The 12,749-nt window shown below is 45.2% G+C and overlaps 1 protein-coding gene across 38 annotated transcripts in view; it reads left to right on the top strand.

Moving 5' to 3' along the window:
- Positions 1-12,749, top strand: part of sif (guanine nucleotide exchange factor still life) — a 97,938-nt gene that overhangs the window by 81,584 nt on the left and 3,605 nt on the right. For 10 of the 38 annotated variants that reach the window (XM_086833895.1, XM_086833893.1, XM_086833906.1 and 7 more), the window contains 10 exons: positions 113-283; positions 1,301-1,495; positions 1,568-1,676; positions 3,964-4,143; positions 4,210-4,347; positions 4,417-4,574; positions 4,655-5,035; positions 5,095-5,323; positions 5,435-5,699; positions 6,267-6,370. In XM_086833895.1, coding sequence (XP_086690021.1) covers positions 113-283; positions 1,301-1,495; positions 1,568-1,676; positions 3,964-4,143; positions 4,210-4,347; positions 4,417-4,574; positions 4,655-5,035; positions 5,095-5,323; positions 5,435-5,699; positions 6,267-6,370 — 1,930 coding nt within the window. Of the gene's footprint in view, positions 1-112; positions 284-1,300; positions 1,496-1,567; positions 1,677-3,963; positions 4,144-4,209; positions 4,348-4,416; positions 4,575-4,654; positions 5,036-5,094; positions 5,324-5,434; positions 5,700-6,266; positions 12,038-12,749 lie in introns of those variants that run through there. The other 28 variants (XM_086833879.1, XM_086833878.1, XM_086833875.1 and 25 more) reach the window with 9 other exon arrangements.

Below are 12,749 nucleotides of genomic sequence, written 5' to 3'. Positions count from 1 at the left end.
ATCAACACACCAATACAACAACAACAACAACTACAACTACAACAACAACCACACAACACAACTGTTACAACAACAACAACAACTTGAACCTGACCTGTGAACCTGTGTTAAGGTTACCGGATTTTGTCGTTCACCCCAGGAAACACGCAAATCGAGCCCCACCGGCTCGGTCACCTCATCGGTGTCAACCACGGCATTGACCCCATCGCGACAACTGACCGATGCGGAGAAGCTGCGCAAAGTTGTCATGGAGCTGGTGGATACGGAACGCACCTACGTTAAGGTGAGTGTACAGTTTTAAAAAAATATATAGTATAAATTATAATACGGGAAATAAGGGAGATTAAACTTTAACGCAAGTCCTAAAAGTTTCAGGAAACACAAAAGTTTTATACATTTTGGAAAAGAGTTCCCTGAACTTTCAAACTTTTGATTAAATAATTTATTATATTAGAATAATTAAAGTACTTTGATAAAAATAAACAATTTTTATAAAGATTAAATCATTAAAACAAGACAATCTCTTGAATTACCATTTGGTAATCCTGCTATGATAATCACTAATGAATAGTATGCCCAGGCTGACATTTTTCCATTCAGTGTAGCCAGACCCAACTTTAACGCAAATCCCAGCATCGACCACTGACTTGTGTTCATTAGAGCGGGGCGGCATAAAGTCCGCCTTGCAATTAAAAATGCAAATTTTAATCCTTTAACTGTGTCGCTACGCTTCTGTTTCTGCTTCTGTTTCTCATTCTGTCGATTCTCCTTGCCACGACTGTTTGCTTTAAGCCAGCTCCAAGTCTGGTTTTGCTCACGGCCTGGTCTGGTCTGGTGTGGTCTGGGTCCCGGCCAGGAAGCATACAAATAATTATTATAATTTAGAAATTATGTAAAGCGCCGCTGCGGCAACGGCGAAGGCTCTGGGTCTTATCTGCCGACCGCGGACTGCGACCACGCCCATCGCAGAGCGCCCATTGCCCCATGACTGCCGGAAGTATTGTTCCAAATGAAAGCGCGCGCCTGTGGCTATGCTACAGTATTTGTGCACTCCTTTTTGTTTCATGTTTTTCGCCAACTGGCACAAAACTAAAAAGTTTCCACCAACCAAGCATAACTGCTGGCCAACTCCGCCGGGAATTGTTGTGGCCAAAATCGGTGGGAGTGCGAGGCGACCAACGGCCAACGGCCGGCGACGGTCGTTGATTTTTTAATTTAATTTATGCATTTTCGCCAGCGTCCCTAAGAGTATATCGCTTGCTTACATTTTATGCTTCACTGATATATCCTTTTTTCGCAGCATCTGAACAATCTGCTGGAGCATTATCTGGAGCCCATGAAACGCGAGACATTCCTCTCCAACGCCGAGATCAATGCGCTGTTTGGCAACATTCACGAGATTGTGACATTCCAGCGTCAGTTCCTGCAGAATCTGGAGGAGTCCTTGGACCTAGAGCCGGAGTTTAACAAGTTCGAGCACTGTGGCCAGTTCAGGGTGAGTTTCGAGTCCCAGATTGAGTAATTTCCACTAAGTTTTCTAATCGTAACTCACTCTCTCTTGCTGCAGAATGTGCTCTTTGCAATTGGCTCAGCTTTTCTGTATTATGTCAATCACTTCAAGCTATACTCCTCGTTCTGTGCCAGTCACAGCAAGGCGCAGAAGGTCCTGCATCCGAGTAAGTACTCCAATCTATTTCTATCAGTACTATTCCCCAGACAAATCAAATAAGGGAAATACGGGAAAAATTACATTAAATACTATATACCATTTGACGAGGAGCTGCTCATTTGCATATTTCAATTGAGGCAACAAATAAAATTGCTATCGTTTTCAGTACAAAAATAAATTACATTAAATATATCCATTAATAGGAAATATAGTAATTTGCATTGTTTTACCGAAGCAATGGGAAATGTTATGCAAATTGTGACAAATCTGGTTTAATTTAAAGTAAATTTCTACTGAAAAACCTTCAAGTTAGCTAGCATAAACCGGTAGCTGCTTTAACTTAATTAGCTTAAACGAAAAGCTAAAAATATCTAGGACCCCAAACTTAACCGCAATATTATTCATGAATATTCGTGAAGATAAAGCCAAAAAATATCTGGGACTAGTTAATGCAATTAACATAAACGAATTAATTTGCTTCGTAAATGAGATAGTGGGGAAATGAAATGTAAATAAAGCAATAATTAATGCAGACGGGTAAATACGGAAACATCCTTGACCCAAACAAACATATATACATATATATCTGCAAGTGCTGAGAGGGGTCTTTCACCCCTCACACAAAATACTGTTGTGATTAAAAGTTTCCTTTTTCGGGATGCTGAATTAACATTTCGCAACGCACTGTACACATACTACATGTGTGTGTGTAAGGTTCAACTATTGCAATCAGCGTCAAGCGTCAAAGTCTATTTGAGTTCGAGTTGAGCAAGAAACTTGTAAAAGTCAAACAACCGAACCGAGCTGAACCCACAGAGCGAACAATTGGCAAACTATTCGCTTCAATTGTGCCACGCCCCGGTGGCGCCCGTCCCCTTCCATCTTCTTCACGCGTTTCGCTCACTTTAAAATGATTTGCAAGTTAAATGAATAATTACAACCGCAAATGCCGACGACGACGAGGACGAGTACGAGGACACCCCGCCCCCGGGTGGAAAACCGCAAACTAAAGGCAAACTCCCAGCCAAAAAGGGGGACGAGCTGGGTGCTCTGGCAGCAGCATATTCATATTCATGCCAAGGCAGCAGCGCCAACTGTCAAGTATCTTTTGTTAATTAAACTTGTAGAATTATGACACGCTTACAAATGGCGACCCAAAACTATGCCAGAGCTCCAGCCAGAACTTCTGCCGGAGATGGGGGAGAATGAAAAGAGCACGAGCCGAGGTGGGGCAAGGAGAAAGGAGCAAGGAGATGCAGTGGGGGAAACCCCAACTAAGCCTGCCTTGCAGTGAGCCGGATAAAAGGCTGCCGCGCGACAACATGTCATAATTAAATTAGACTTAGTCCCCAGCTTAAAAACACTCGAGCAAACAGCTGGGAGAAGTGAAGGTGGTCTTCTCCTTTCCCATTCTTTTTTACCACATATCCTTGCAGTGGCAACGTCCTCTCATCCTGTGCAGCCCTGGCAACCCTGCATGCACCCTTATCACATTGATTGATGCGTCTACGGATGGGTCGGGACAGGGTTGCAGCTAATCAAAAGCGTTGAAGGTAAAAAATATATGCGCAATATTTGCAATCAATGAGCTGAGCTGCAGTGGCGTAGTCAAGGTAACGAGGAGGCTCTCCTTCTCCGACTTCTGCTCCTTCACGCTGGGAGCTGGAAACTCTGGTAGCATCATCCACTCGAAGAGGGCGGAATGGGGGCTGTTGCGCCCGGCTGTTGCATGAAATTTTATGCAAAAAGTTGAAAGGATAATTAATTATAGCAAGAAGTGCACTTAAGTGCCTTCGTTACGTGCAAGAGCAGGAGAATCCAGGGGCGGATTGGAGTGGCTGAGGCAGGAGGAGGTAGGACCTGTCGGGCGGCTGCCAGAAGGACATGCTATTAGACGTAAATCTGCTCCAGCTTGAGCTTCATCTCCATCTCCAGCTCCCGCTCCTGTTCCTGTTCCTGTTCCTGTTCCTCTGCGGGTGTTGTTGGTTGTTGCCTGCTCCTGCTGCTGACAGGCTTTGACTTTGCCTTTATCAAAAGCTGCTACTCGGCTGACAATAAGAACAAGTTAATGACATTTTCTTGTCGACGTTGCCACGCCGTAACTGCATATCCTTGTGCTGTACAATCCTTCGGGGGGGAGCAGGAACATGGCCTGCCGTCTACTCTAATGGGCCAGCGTCGCAATTAATTACACCAACTCGAACGAGCGTCCATTGAAATCGAATCATTTGGCAAATGTCTCAATTTGCATTTCCCCACCAACCAACCATTCTCTCCTCTTAATTTCCCTTTAGACGAAGGCAACCACGCCCTGCAGGAGTTCCTGGCAGCCCGGAATCCCAAGCAGCAGCACAGCAGCACTTTGGAATCGTATCTGATCAAGCCGATTCAACGCATCCTCAAGTATCCCCTGCTGTTGCAGCAAATGCGCAACCTAACCGATACCCGGGCCGATGAGCATGTCCATCTGTGTGGTGAGTATGGATATTCACAATTTTCCTGGACACCCTGGTAACCCTTCCCGTTCTGATCCCTTGCAGAGGCACTCAAGGGCATGGAAAAGGTGGCCGAGCACATCAATGAGATGCAGCGCATTCACGAGGAGTATGGTGCCATCTTCGATCACCTGTTCCGGCAGCACCAAAAGTCCTGCAAGCAGCCCATCGACCTGAGTCCAGGTGAGGAAACCCCTCTTTACTTTATATAGAAGTAAAGTATAATCAATCACCATATCTATCGATTTCTAGGAGATCTCTTGTACTATGGCGGCGTCGAATGGCTAAACATCTCCGACTTTTTGGGCAAGATCAAGAAGGGACTGGAGCTGCATGCCATGTGCTTTGTATTCAAGTCAGCAGTGGTGTTCCTCTGCAAGGAGCGGCTGCGCCAAAAGAAGAAGTTGATGGTGAGTTAGGGGAACTTCAAACTAGAAACCGAAATTCAAATGATATCTAATTCCTTTCTATCATTCCATATACTTAACAGGGCGTGTCGAGCAAGAATGCTACTAACGAGGTGGAGATTATTCGCTATCAGGTGCTAATTCCCGTCACTGAGGTTCAGGTGCGCGCCAGCTCTGCCAAGGATATGGACTCACACTTCCTGTGGGAGCTAATCCATCTACGCTCCCAGCTGCAACGCCGCTCCGAGAAGGTCTACGTGCTGTCCAACAGCACCGCCGACTTCCGCAATGCCTTCCTCAAGACCATACGGCAGATCATACGCGAGAGCGTTCGGAATATGTCAATTCCCATGAAGAACTTTGGCGGCAGCTCTGGCTCCGTCTCCGGACACTCTTCGCAGGGCATGGGTCCGGGCATGGGCTATGCGGGTAACTCACAGACACTGGAACGACCCAAGCAGCAGGTAAAATCTGAGATTATTTATTAATATAAAAATATATTCATAAATCAATCTCCCTTCAGATAACCATCGTTCATGGATCACACACCCTGGGCAAGCCAAAGAAGAAGTCAGGCTCACAACGCCACTCGGCGGGCAACATCGATTACGACAACTTGTCGGGCAGTCAGGAGGCGGATGACCTACCCCCAAGTGTGGGCGTGGTTCACTATGCATCTGGTCATACCCACGGCCAACAGATGCAGCCGGCGGGTTTCCGCGGTCGCAGCAAGACAGTGGGCGATGTGGCAGGTAAGTTGAGTCCAAGAGAAGCCAGCTTAAAAAAGCCCCTTGATCCTGTCGAAAAGCTAGCTAACAACTTCCTTCATCGCACCTCGCATTATCACTCGTCCCGCCATAAAGAAATCACTTGCTCTTCCCCAGAACCCCAGCAGCAGCAGCAGCAGCACGTGCAGCAGGTGCAGCCTGGCCACGCCCATGGGCATCCGCATCCACATCCTCGAGAGCCACCGCCGCCGCCCATCCGGCAGCCGCATCTGCATCACCATAGCTCAGACATTGAGCGTATCGATCCGGGGACTAAGTCCGAGGGCGAGGAGGACTCGCAGCAGGGCACAATCAGGCCCAAGGCCACTTTGGGTCGCACGCCCAATCACCTGACGCTGAGGTGAGTCTTGAGAGTCTATGCTTAAAACTTGTTTATCTGCTGACTAACTGGAATAATGCCATAAATAGTTAAAAGGCTGCATTAAATAATACAAGAATTAACAATAATTAAAAGCATTTAAAACTATCTTTGACAAACTCTTAGGTACTTAGCAACTTTAAGCGTAACTTTAAAGAATTCTTTTTTTTTTTTTTGGATCTAATGTTTGCTTACTAACTAGAAAGCCTAGCAGGACTTGTTGTAAAGTAAACTAATATCTGCTATATTAAAAATATTAAATATTAAACTAAATTTAAATAGACTTAAAGGTTCAGTAACTAAAAATCACTTGAAAAGGTTTCCTAATGTGTGCAACTTTATGTATTAAAGATTTTGAAACATCTTCGAGTCCTTTTAAGTTATTTGTAGTGGATGCAGTCGGTTACCTTTTCCCACATTACATTATATCCAGTTTGTCAGTAGATATCCAAATGCCACGACAGTAAGCTCGACTATTGCTTGACCCTCTGTGAATTTCTCCATTCTCTGCTCGTATCCGCATCCGAATCATTCTGCCGCTCGATATAGCACCACCTCGACACTCTCGGTGGGCAGCACCGGCAGCCAGGCGCGCTTGATACAATCGTCGCATCCGCCGGCCAGCTACCAGCCGGTGCTGATGAAGGACCTAGGTAAGCCCATACCGGACGAGTCGGAGCTCGAGTCGGAGTCAGAGGCGCATGCCGCCCAGGTGGCGGCCTCCTTTAACTTAAGTCTAGGCAGTAGTGGTAGCTTGTTCGCCTCCGATACCCGGGAGATGCAGTCCCAGTCCCAGTCTCAGTCTCAGTCCCATTCCCATTCCCATAGTCTGCATCCTTCGCCGCGTCAGTCGCCGCGCCAATCCCCACGACAGTCCCCCAAGCAGGAGATCGAGGTGATCGAGATCTTTGAGAGCGAGGCGGAGCGACTGGCCGCCTCCCAGCAGGTGGCCGTCGTCCACCAGCATCCGGCGGGCCAGGCCAGGGATTCGATGCATAAGCAGCGACGTGACAGAAGCGACCGACGTGACCCAACCGAAACGGATGCCACGGTGCGGTTCATGGACAAGCACCTGAGTGACCTCGAGCAGGAGAACCTAGCCGATGGTGGCACCTGCGACATCGTGGCCTACATGGAGAGCCTGCGAGAGAAGGCCTTCGATCCGCAGGATCTAACCGAGGAGGCTGGCGACCAGCAGCAGAATGACTCAAGCCTGTCGCCGGAACCGCAGACCATTGTGGAGAACACACAGCAGACAGTGGTGGTGGACATCGAGTCGCCCAGTTCGCGGCCAGCCACCGAATCGGACAGCACTGGCACCACCACAGGACCCTCGGAGCGCTCCGAGGATGAGACCGAGGAGGAAGCCACCAGCTCACTGGCCTCACACATCGTGGTGATCGATAAGAAGGTAGACAAAATCTTCAAGGCCAAGTCCCCAGAGCGTCCTGGTTCCACCAAGGTGAAGGGTGGCAGGCGCCAGATATACATCTCTCCGGATCGGTGCAAGTCCCAGGGCAGCTCCCCGGTAAGGATAATCAAGATCAAGTCGCCACGCACCAGTCTGAGTGACCAGGGCAAGCGGTTGAGCGTGTGCTCCTCGAGGGATAACTCCCAGGATCGACTCTCGGGCGGCAGAAGGACTCCCAGTCCACGTCGCTCCTCCGAGGGTGGCGGCATACTGAAGCATACGAGTGGCCCCGCTCCGGGCATCCTTAAGCCGCCCTCCAGTCCGGCCAAGTCAAAGAGTCCGGACAGGAGTTGCCTGAAGAAGGGCGGACCCTCGCACGTGTGCAGTGTGGAGACCCTCTCCCCGCACATCTCGCCCAGGAGCAGTGTGGATCATCTGTCACCGGACAGGGCCACATGCCTGCGCCACTCGCCGCGCAGCAGCTTCGATAGCCGCGACGGCTCAGATCACAACCTTGATGTGCCACACGGTAGCCGGAAGCGGAGCATGTCTGCCCATGGTAGCTTCGAGACGGGCACCAGGACACGGGGGGCACAGGAAACGTATCAGTACTATCCAGTGTATGACAACCAAACGTGCAGTGATCACTATGTAGCCGCCGCTCCCACAGGACGCTATGGAGGCGGTGGCGGCGGCACTAGTGCCAGGAGCAGGCTGAGCAAGTCTCTGGAGCGCTCCACCTCGCGGGATAGCACCACCACAAGCAGCTCCTATGGTCACAGGACCTATGGTGTGTCCCCGGAACGAAACTACGTGGTCTACAGCTCGGGACCATTGCGCTCGCAGTCGGCGGAGAACACTTTCTCGCAGCCCATATACGATCCTCTGCCCCGGCATCCTCCACAGCCAGTGCATCATCTCCAGCAGCAGCAGCAGCAGCAGCTACAGCAACAGCACCAGTACATGGGCTATGTCCCCGATATGGGTGGATATGGAGGAGGAGGAGGAGGAGGAGGCGGCTGCCAGCATGATCCACAGGGATCCGGTGGCTACCAGCTTAGCTCCTCGGCACCGGAATACACCACATGCATCGACTGTCTGTACCAGAAGAGACCCTCCTAGCATAAGTCCCGCGTGCGGCAAAGTCGCACGCGGAAGAAGACGCCACGCGGAGTGGGAATGGTGGTGGTCAGTGCCCAGCCGACGGCCACCGGCGGCATAGGATTCGTGCCCGAGATGGGAACCTCCAGCGTTGAGGCGCCCGGTGGATGTGTGGATTGCCACGACTACTTCGAGATCCATGTCTAAGCTCCATTAAAGCCAATCCCAAAACCTGATAATAGATAACAAAGAAGAGCAACCGTAACAACAAGAACCCGAAATGCCTCAACAAACTAATTTTAAACCAAACTCAGCTCAGATATACGTAAACCCACAATGCTAACCATTATATAGTAATCAATTAATCGAACCGAACTTCCAAGACACAAGGGATTGAAATGGAAATCAAAGACCTAGCCTACAGTAACGTATATATACACTCTCTGCATTAACAGGAAACCTAAACTCGCGTACTCTCTCGTTGTGTAAGTGTTAGAAGTAAGTCACACTTTTAGCCTCAGCCGAAAACTAATCAAGGAACGAAAAGTGGCCAAGGAACCGGGTTGCATAACCACCACCACTGTATAGTTCTCAGAGCTACCAGCTCCCATCTACCATCTACCAGTTCCCAGTTAATTATTTAAGTTGCTGCCGAGTTGAGCGCGAACATTTCGCCGTGATTTACAAGCATATACTTACACACACACACTAACACTCTACACCCATACTCTTGCGTACGCACACCTGCAGTCGTTGGTTCACATTAACAAACAAAATGGCGGAAGTTCCGCTCGCCTCGGGGTGGCAAGTAGAAATATTACGTATACGCCGCGTTGCACACACAATACTCAAGTGCCGTAATTACGAGGGCAAACAACAGAAGAGAGCAGCCTCAGCAGCGGCAGCAACTAAAACTAAAGTTGAAATTCATACTCGCACTCAAGCAAACTACTAAGAGACACAGAGAAACAAATGGCAAACTCAACTTGAAACACATATATGTTATATATACATATAGCTGCGAGAAAAGGCAAAAAAGACAGTCAGCAAACAGGAACAGAAACAGAAACTATACAGAAAAGTTAAAGAAAAGTCGTCAGCCAAATGAAGGGAAGAAACTGTGTCACTTCCCACTCCCCCCAAAAAAATAAGATTTTTAATTATCCATCTGCAGATCTAGGATCTGCAAATCTATGATCCCTGCGACTGCAACTGCAACTGAGCTGGCACAAGTTGAGTGCCGACACTCCGTGGGTTAACATGTCATATACCTAACAAGAGAGGGTTATTTACATAAAAGTAGAATCGAAAAAAAGAAATCACTAGAGAACTAAAAAAACCATTAGTTAGTTAGAAAATTTTGCCAATTTGCACGCACAAGGATGTGGTGTGTTGTGTGCGATGAGGGCATCGATGTGTCTATGTACCAATAATGTTGTGACAAATAATTTGCATATACAATGCATATGGTTTTTTGTATGATTTTATAGGTTTTTTATATAGATATAAACAAATATACATGCATATACAAGTCCGATGGGGTCAAATCGAATGAAATGTTACATTTTCCGCATCGGTTTTTCCAAAATTCATTTCATTCTACACACATAGACTCACAACTGAAATGCAAAATCAAAATTCCAATTAAATCAGCAAACACAATAAAAAGAATACAAGTTGGACACATGTATTCAGAGAGAATGATAATCGTAAGTCGTACCTCAATGTTCAGTAAATGGGTAATCAAATTATATATATATATATATGTACACCTAGGTAGCCAGACAGGGAAACCAGGAAAAACCATAGATACTACTCGTCATTCCTCATGGATAACCCCGACATCATCATCATCATCATCATTTTCCCCTTTCGAAACTCTCGACTAAATAGCAAACGACGTGGTTGGGGTCAAACCAAAAAAATGTTCAGGTTGTTGTAACGAGAATTCAAAGCAAAAGTATTAAACAAACCAAAAAACCAAAAAAAGCGAATAACATAGTCGGAATAACGTAAATAAATAAGTTTAAGCTTCAAAGGAAACGTTTACAGTTCACAGTTTACACTGGGCTTCACAGCAGCAGCAAAATCAAAAAACAAATCAAAACAAAACAAAAAAAACAATGGAATCAAATGGAAAAACACTCTCAAAAATCAAAGTATACATCGTAAATATGGAATATACATACTATATATATACATATATATTATACAGCAGCATATACATACATACATACAGCATAAATGTTAAACTAAATGGAAAACGGGAATACTCGACAACAAAATATGCAAAAATAAAGGCAAACTAAATAGGAGGGATAAGCGATAAGCGGAGACCGCAGACAGCGAAACATTTAAGAGTAACAGTAAAGCTAAAACAAATATCAAATTTAACCGATAATCCAAACACTCACACACACACACACACCCTCGCAATCCACTAAGCAAATAATCGAAAAATCAACAAACTAAACGTAAAAACTAAACCAAACTAAAGCGGCGAGAGCCTCTAAGCTCAAAGCACTAAACTAAATTGAACTAAACTAAACTAAAATGCAGCAAACTAAAGCAATTGAAATGCAATTAACGAAATGGCGTATGGAAAGTATATATAAACATAAACAAATAAGTACCAATAAAATAAACACAAATAAATAAGAGACCGGACAGCAGCGACAAAGACCGGAAACCGGAGAGCAGAGTTTATGCGTCGATTTCCTGGCCCATCCCTTCCTACCAGGCACCAGACACTCTCGAGAATCCAGCCCCCAAAACTTACAACCCCTTCTCGTAACCCCCCCTAAATTAGTTATGCATCTATATTTGTTTAGTAGTTGCTTAGCAGGTAAGTGCAATATTCATTTGTAATTAGGCAAAACGACGACGACGACTAAGGACGTTGAGTACTTGGATTGAATTAGTAATTAAACAATTAAACGGGTGATATTTCATTTTGTCTATACACGAAAATTATCTCAAAGATAACTAAAATCCAAAGTCCCAAATTGATTCGGTTAGATATGTTACATATACATATATAGTTGTAATAGGTCGGAGTTCCAGAATTTAGGTTTTATTTTTCCATTTCCGGAACCGGTAAGGGAAACGGAAACGGAAACGGAGCCGGAGCCTTTGTGTGCGTGCATCTCTACGTAGCGTATATCCAAAGACAGTATAACTGACAAGATGCGTAACATGAAATGAATTTTATTTACCAAGTTCTGTGCCAACGTGGAATCCATCAGCAATTCAAATATATATGAGCGTTACGCATCTTGTCATTTATATTGCCTTTGGCGTTTCTGTGTATCTGTTGTGTCTGTTACAAACACTTGATATTATTAGTTGGCATCGCTTGATAATTAACCTGATAATTAGCTAAAATAACCTGTGAGATCTATGAACTTAGCATATTTCCTTTTCGATTTGATGAACGTTTTGCATTTTCTCAATGACTAACCACAATATAGAGAGTGTGCCAGAGATCTATGCCAAAAAGAATCTTGTTGAATGCCATGCCGAGCCGAAAGAGTGCCATGTCCATTATAATCGATCTCTATATATATTTAACTAACTATATATATATATGATATATGTCTTATGGTTACACACACGTGCCCCACACCAACCAGCCACCATTCCTCCTCTCCAGAATCCAGATTTACCAGAATTTATTCGGCATTTAAAAAAAAAAACACTATCTCACACACACACAGAAATATTTATGTATATGAAAACGCAATTATTCGGCAGAAATTTCATTTTCAACTAGTTTTTTGTGTGCAAACTGAAATAAAATTAAACCAAATTGAATTTTATGAAACTCTCATCTATGCACCAACTTTATCCATCGTTTTGAATCACGCTCTTTGACTTTATGCATCTGGAAAACTAATTTCGAAATTAGCAAGTGGGTTACAACACCAAAAATGCGAAACAATTTCAATTTTTCACCACTCATCCACTGCCACAGCCACAACAGCCACTGTACCGCAAAATTTTCCAAATTACAATTTACGAATTACGCATTACGGAAAAGTCCTTATCCCTCTGCATCTATATGTACATAAATTTCCATCTTTCATTTTATTTGACGAATTGGAGCCCCCTCAACCTCAACCTAAGCAAAAGAAAACACTCACACGAAAAGCATACATCAGAGGCAGAAAGGAAAATGTTGGCATAAAATGCAAAACTTTTAATCAGAAATTCGGGAATTAAACAATCCAACCGTGCTTAGTGATTAACTAAAACTGAGAACTAATTAAAACTAGAAAAAAAACTACAAGTATAAAAGTGAACCAAGCGATGTCAACATTTTAGCCAACACAACTCTACCTTCCCCCGCCCAAAAAATAAAAGTAAAAAGAAACCTAATCACCCGTATTAGTTGTTGAATTAGCTGTTAATCACTCCCACTAAGCCCCAGTCCCGTGTCCAACTATATCGAGTAGCGAACCCGCTTGAAGTAGTTCTCATTAAACATTAAACAATAATTAGTTTTGCTTATACTTTCCCAA

Source organism: Drosophila serrata, unplaced genomic scaffold (genome assembly GCF_035046125.1).
Source record: "Drosophila serrata isolate PLE 108 unplaced genomic scaffold, ASM3504612v1 contig_272, whole genome shotgun sequence".
Classification (NCBI taxonomy): Eukaryota; Metazoa; Arthropoda; class Insecta; order Diptera; family Drosophilidae; genus Drosophila; species Drosophila serrata.
This window is presented reverse-complemented; position numbering and strand designations above follow the sequence as displayed.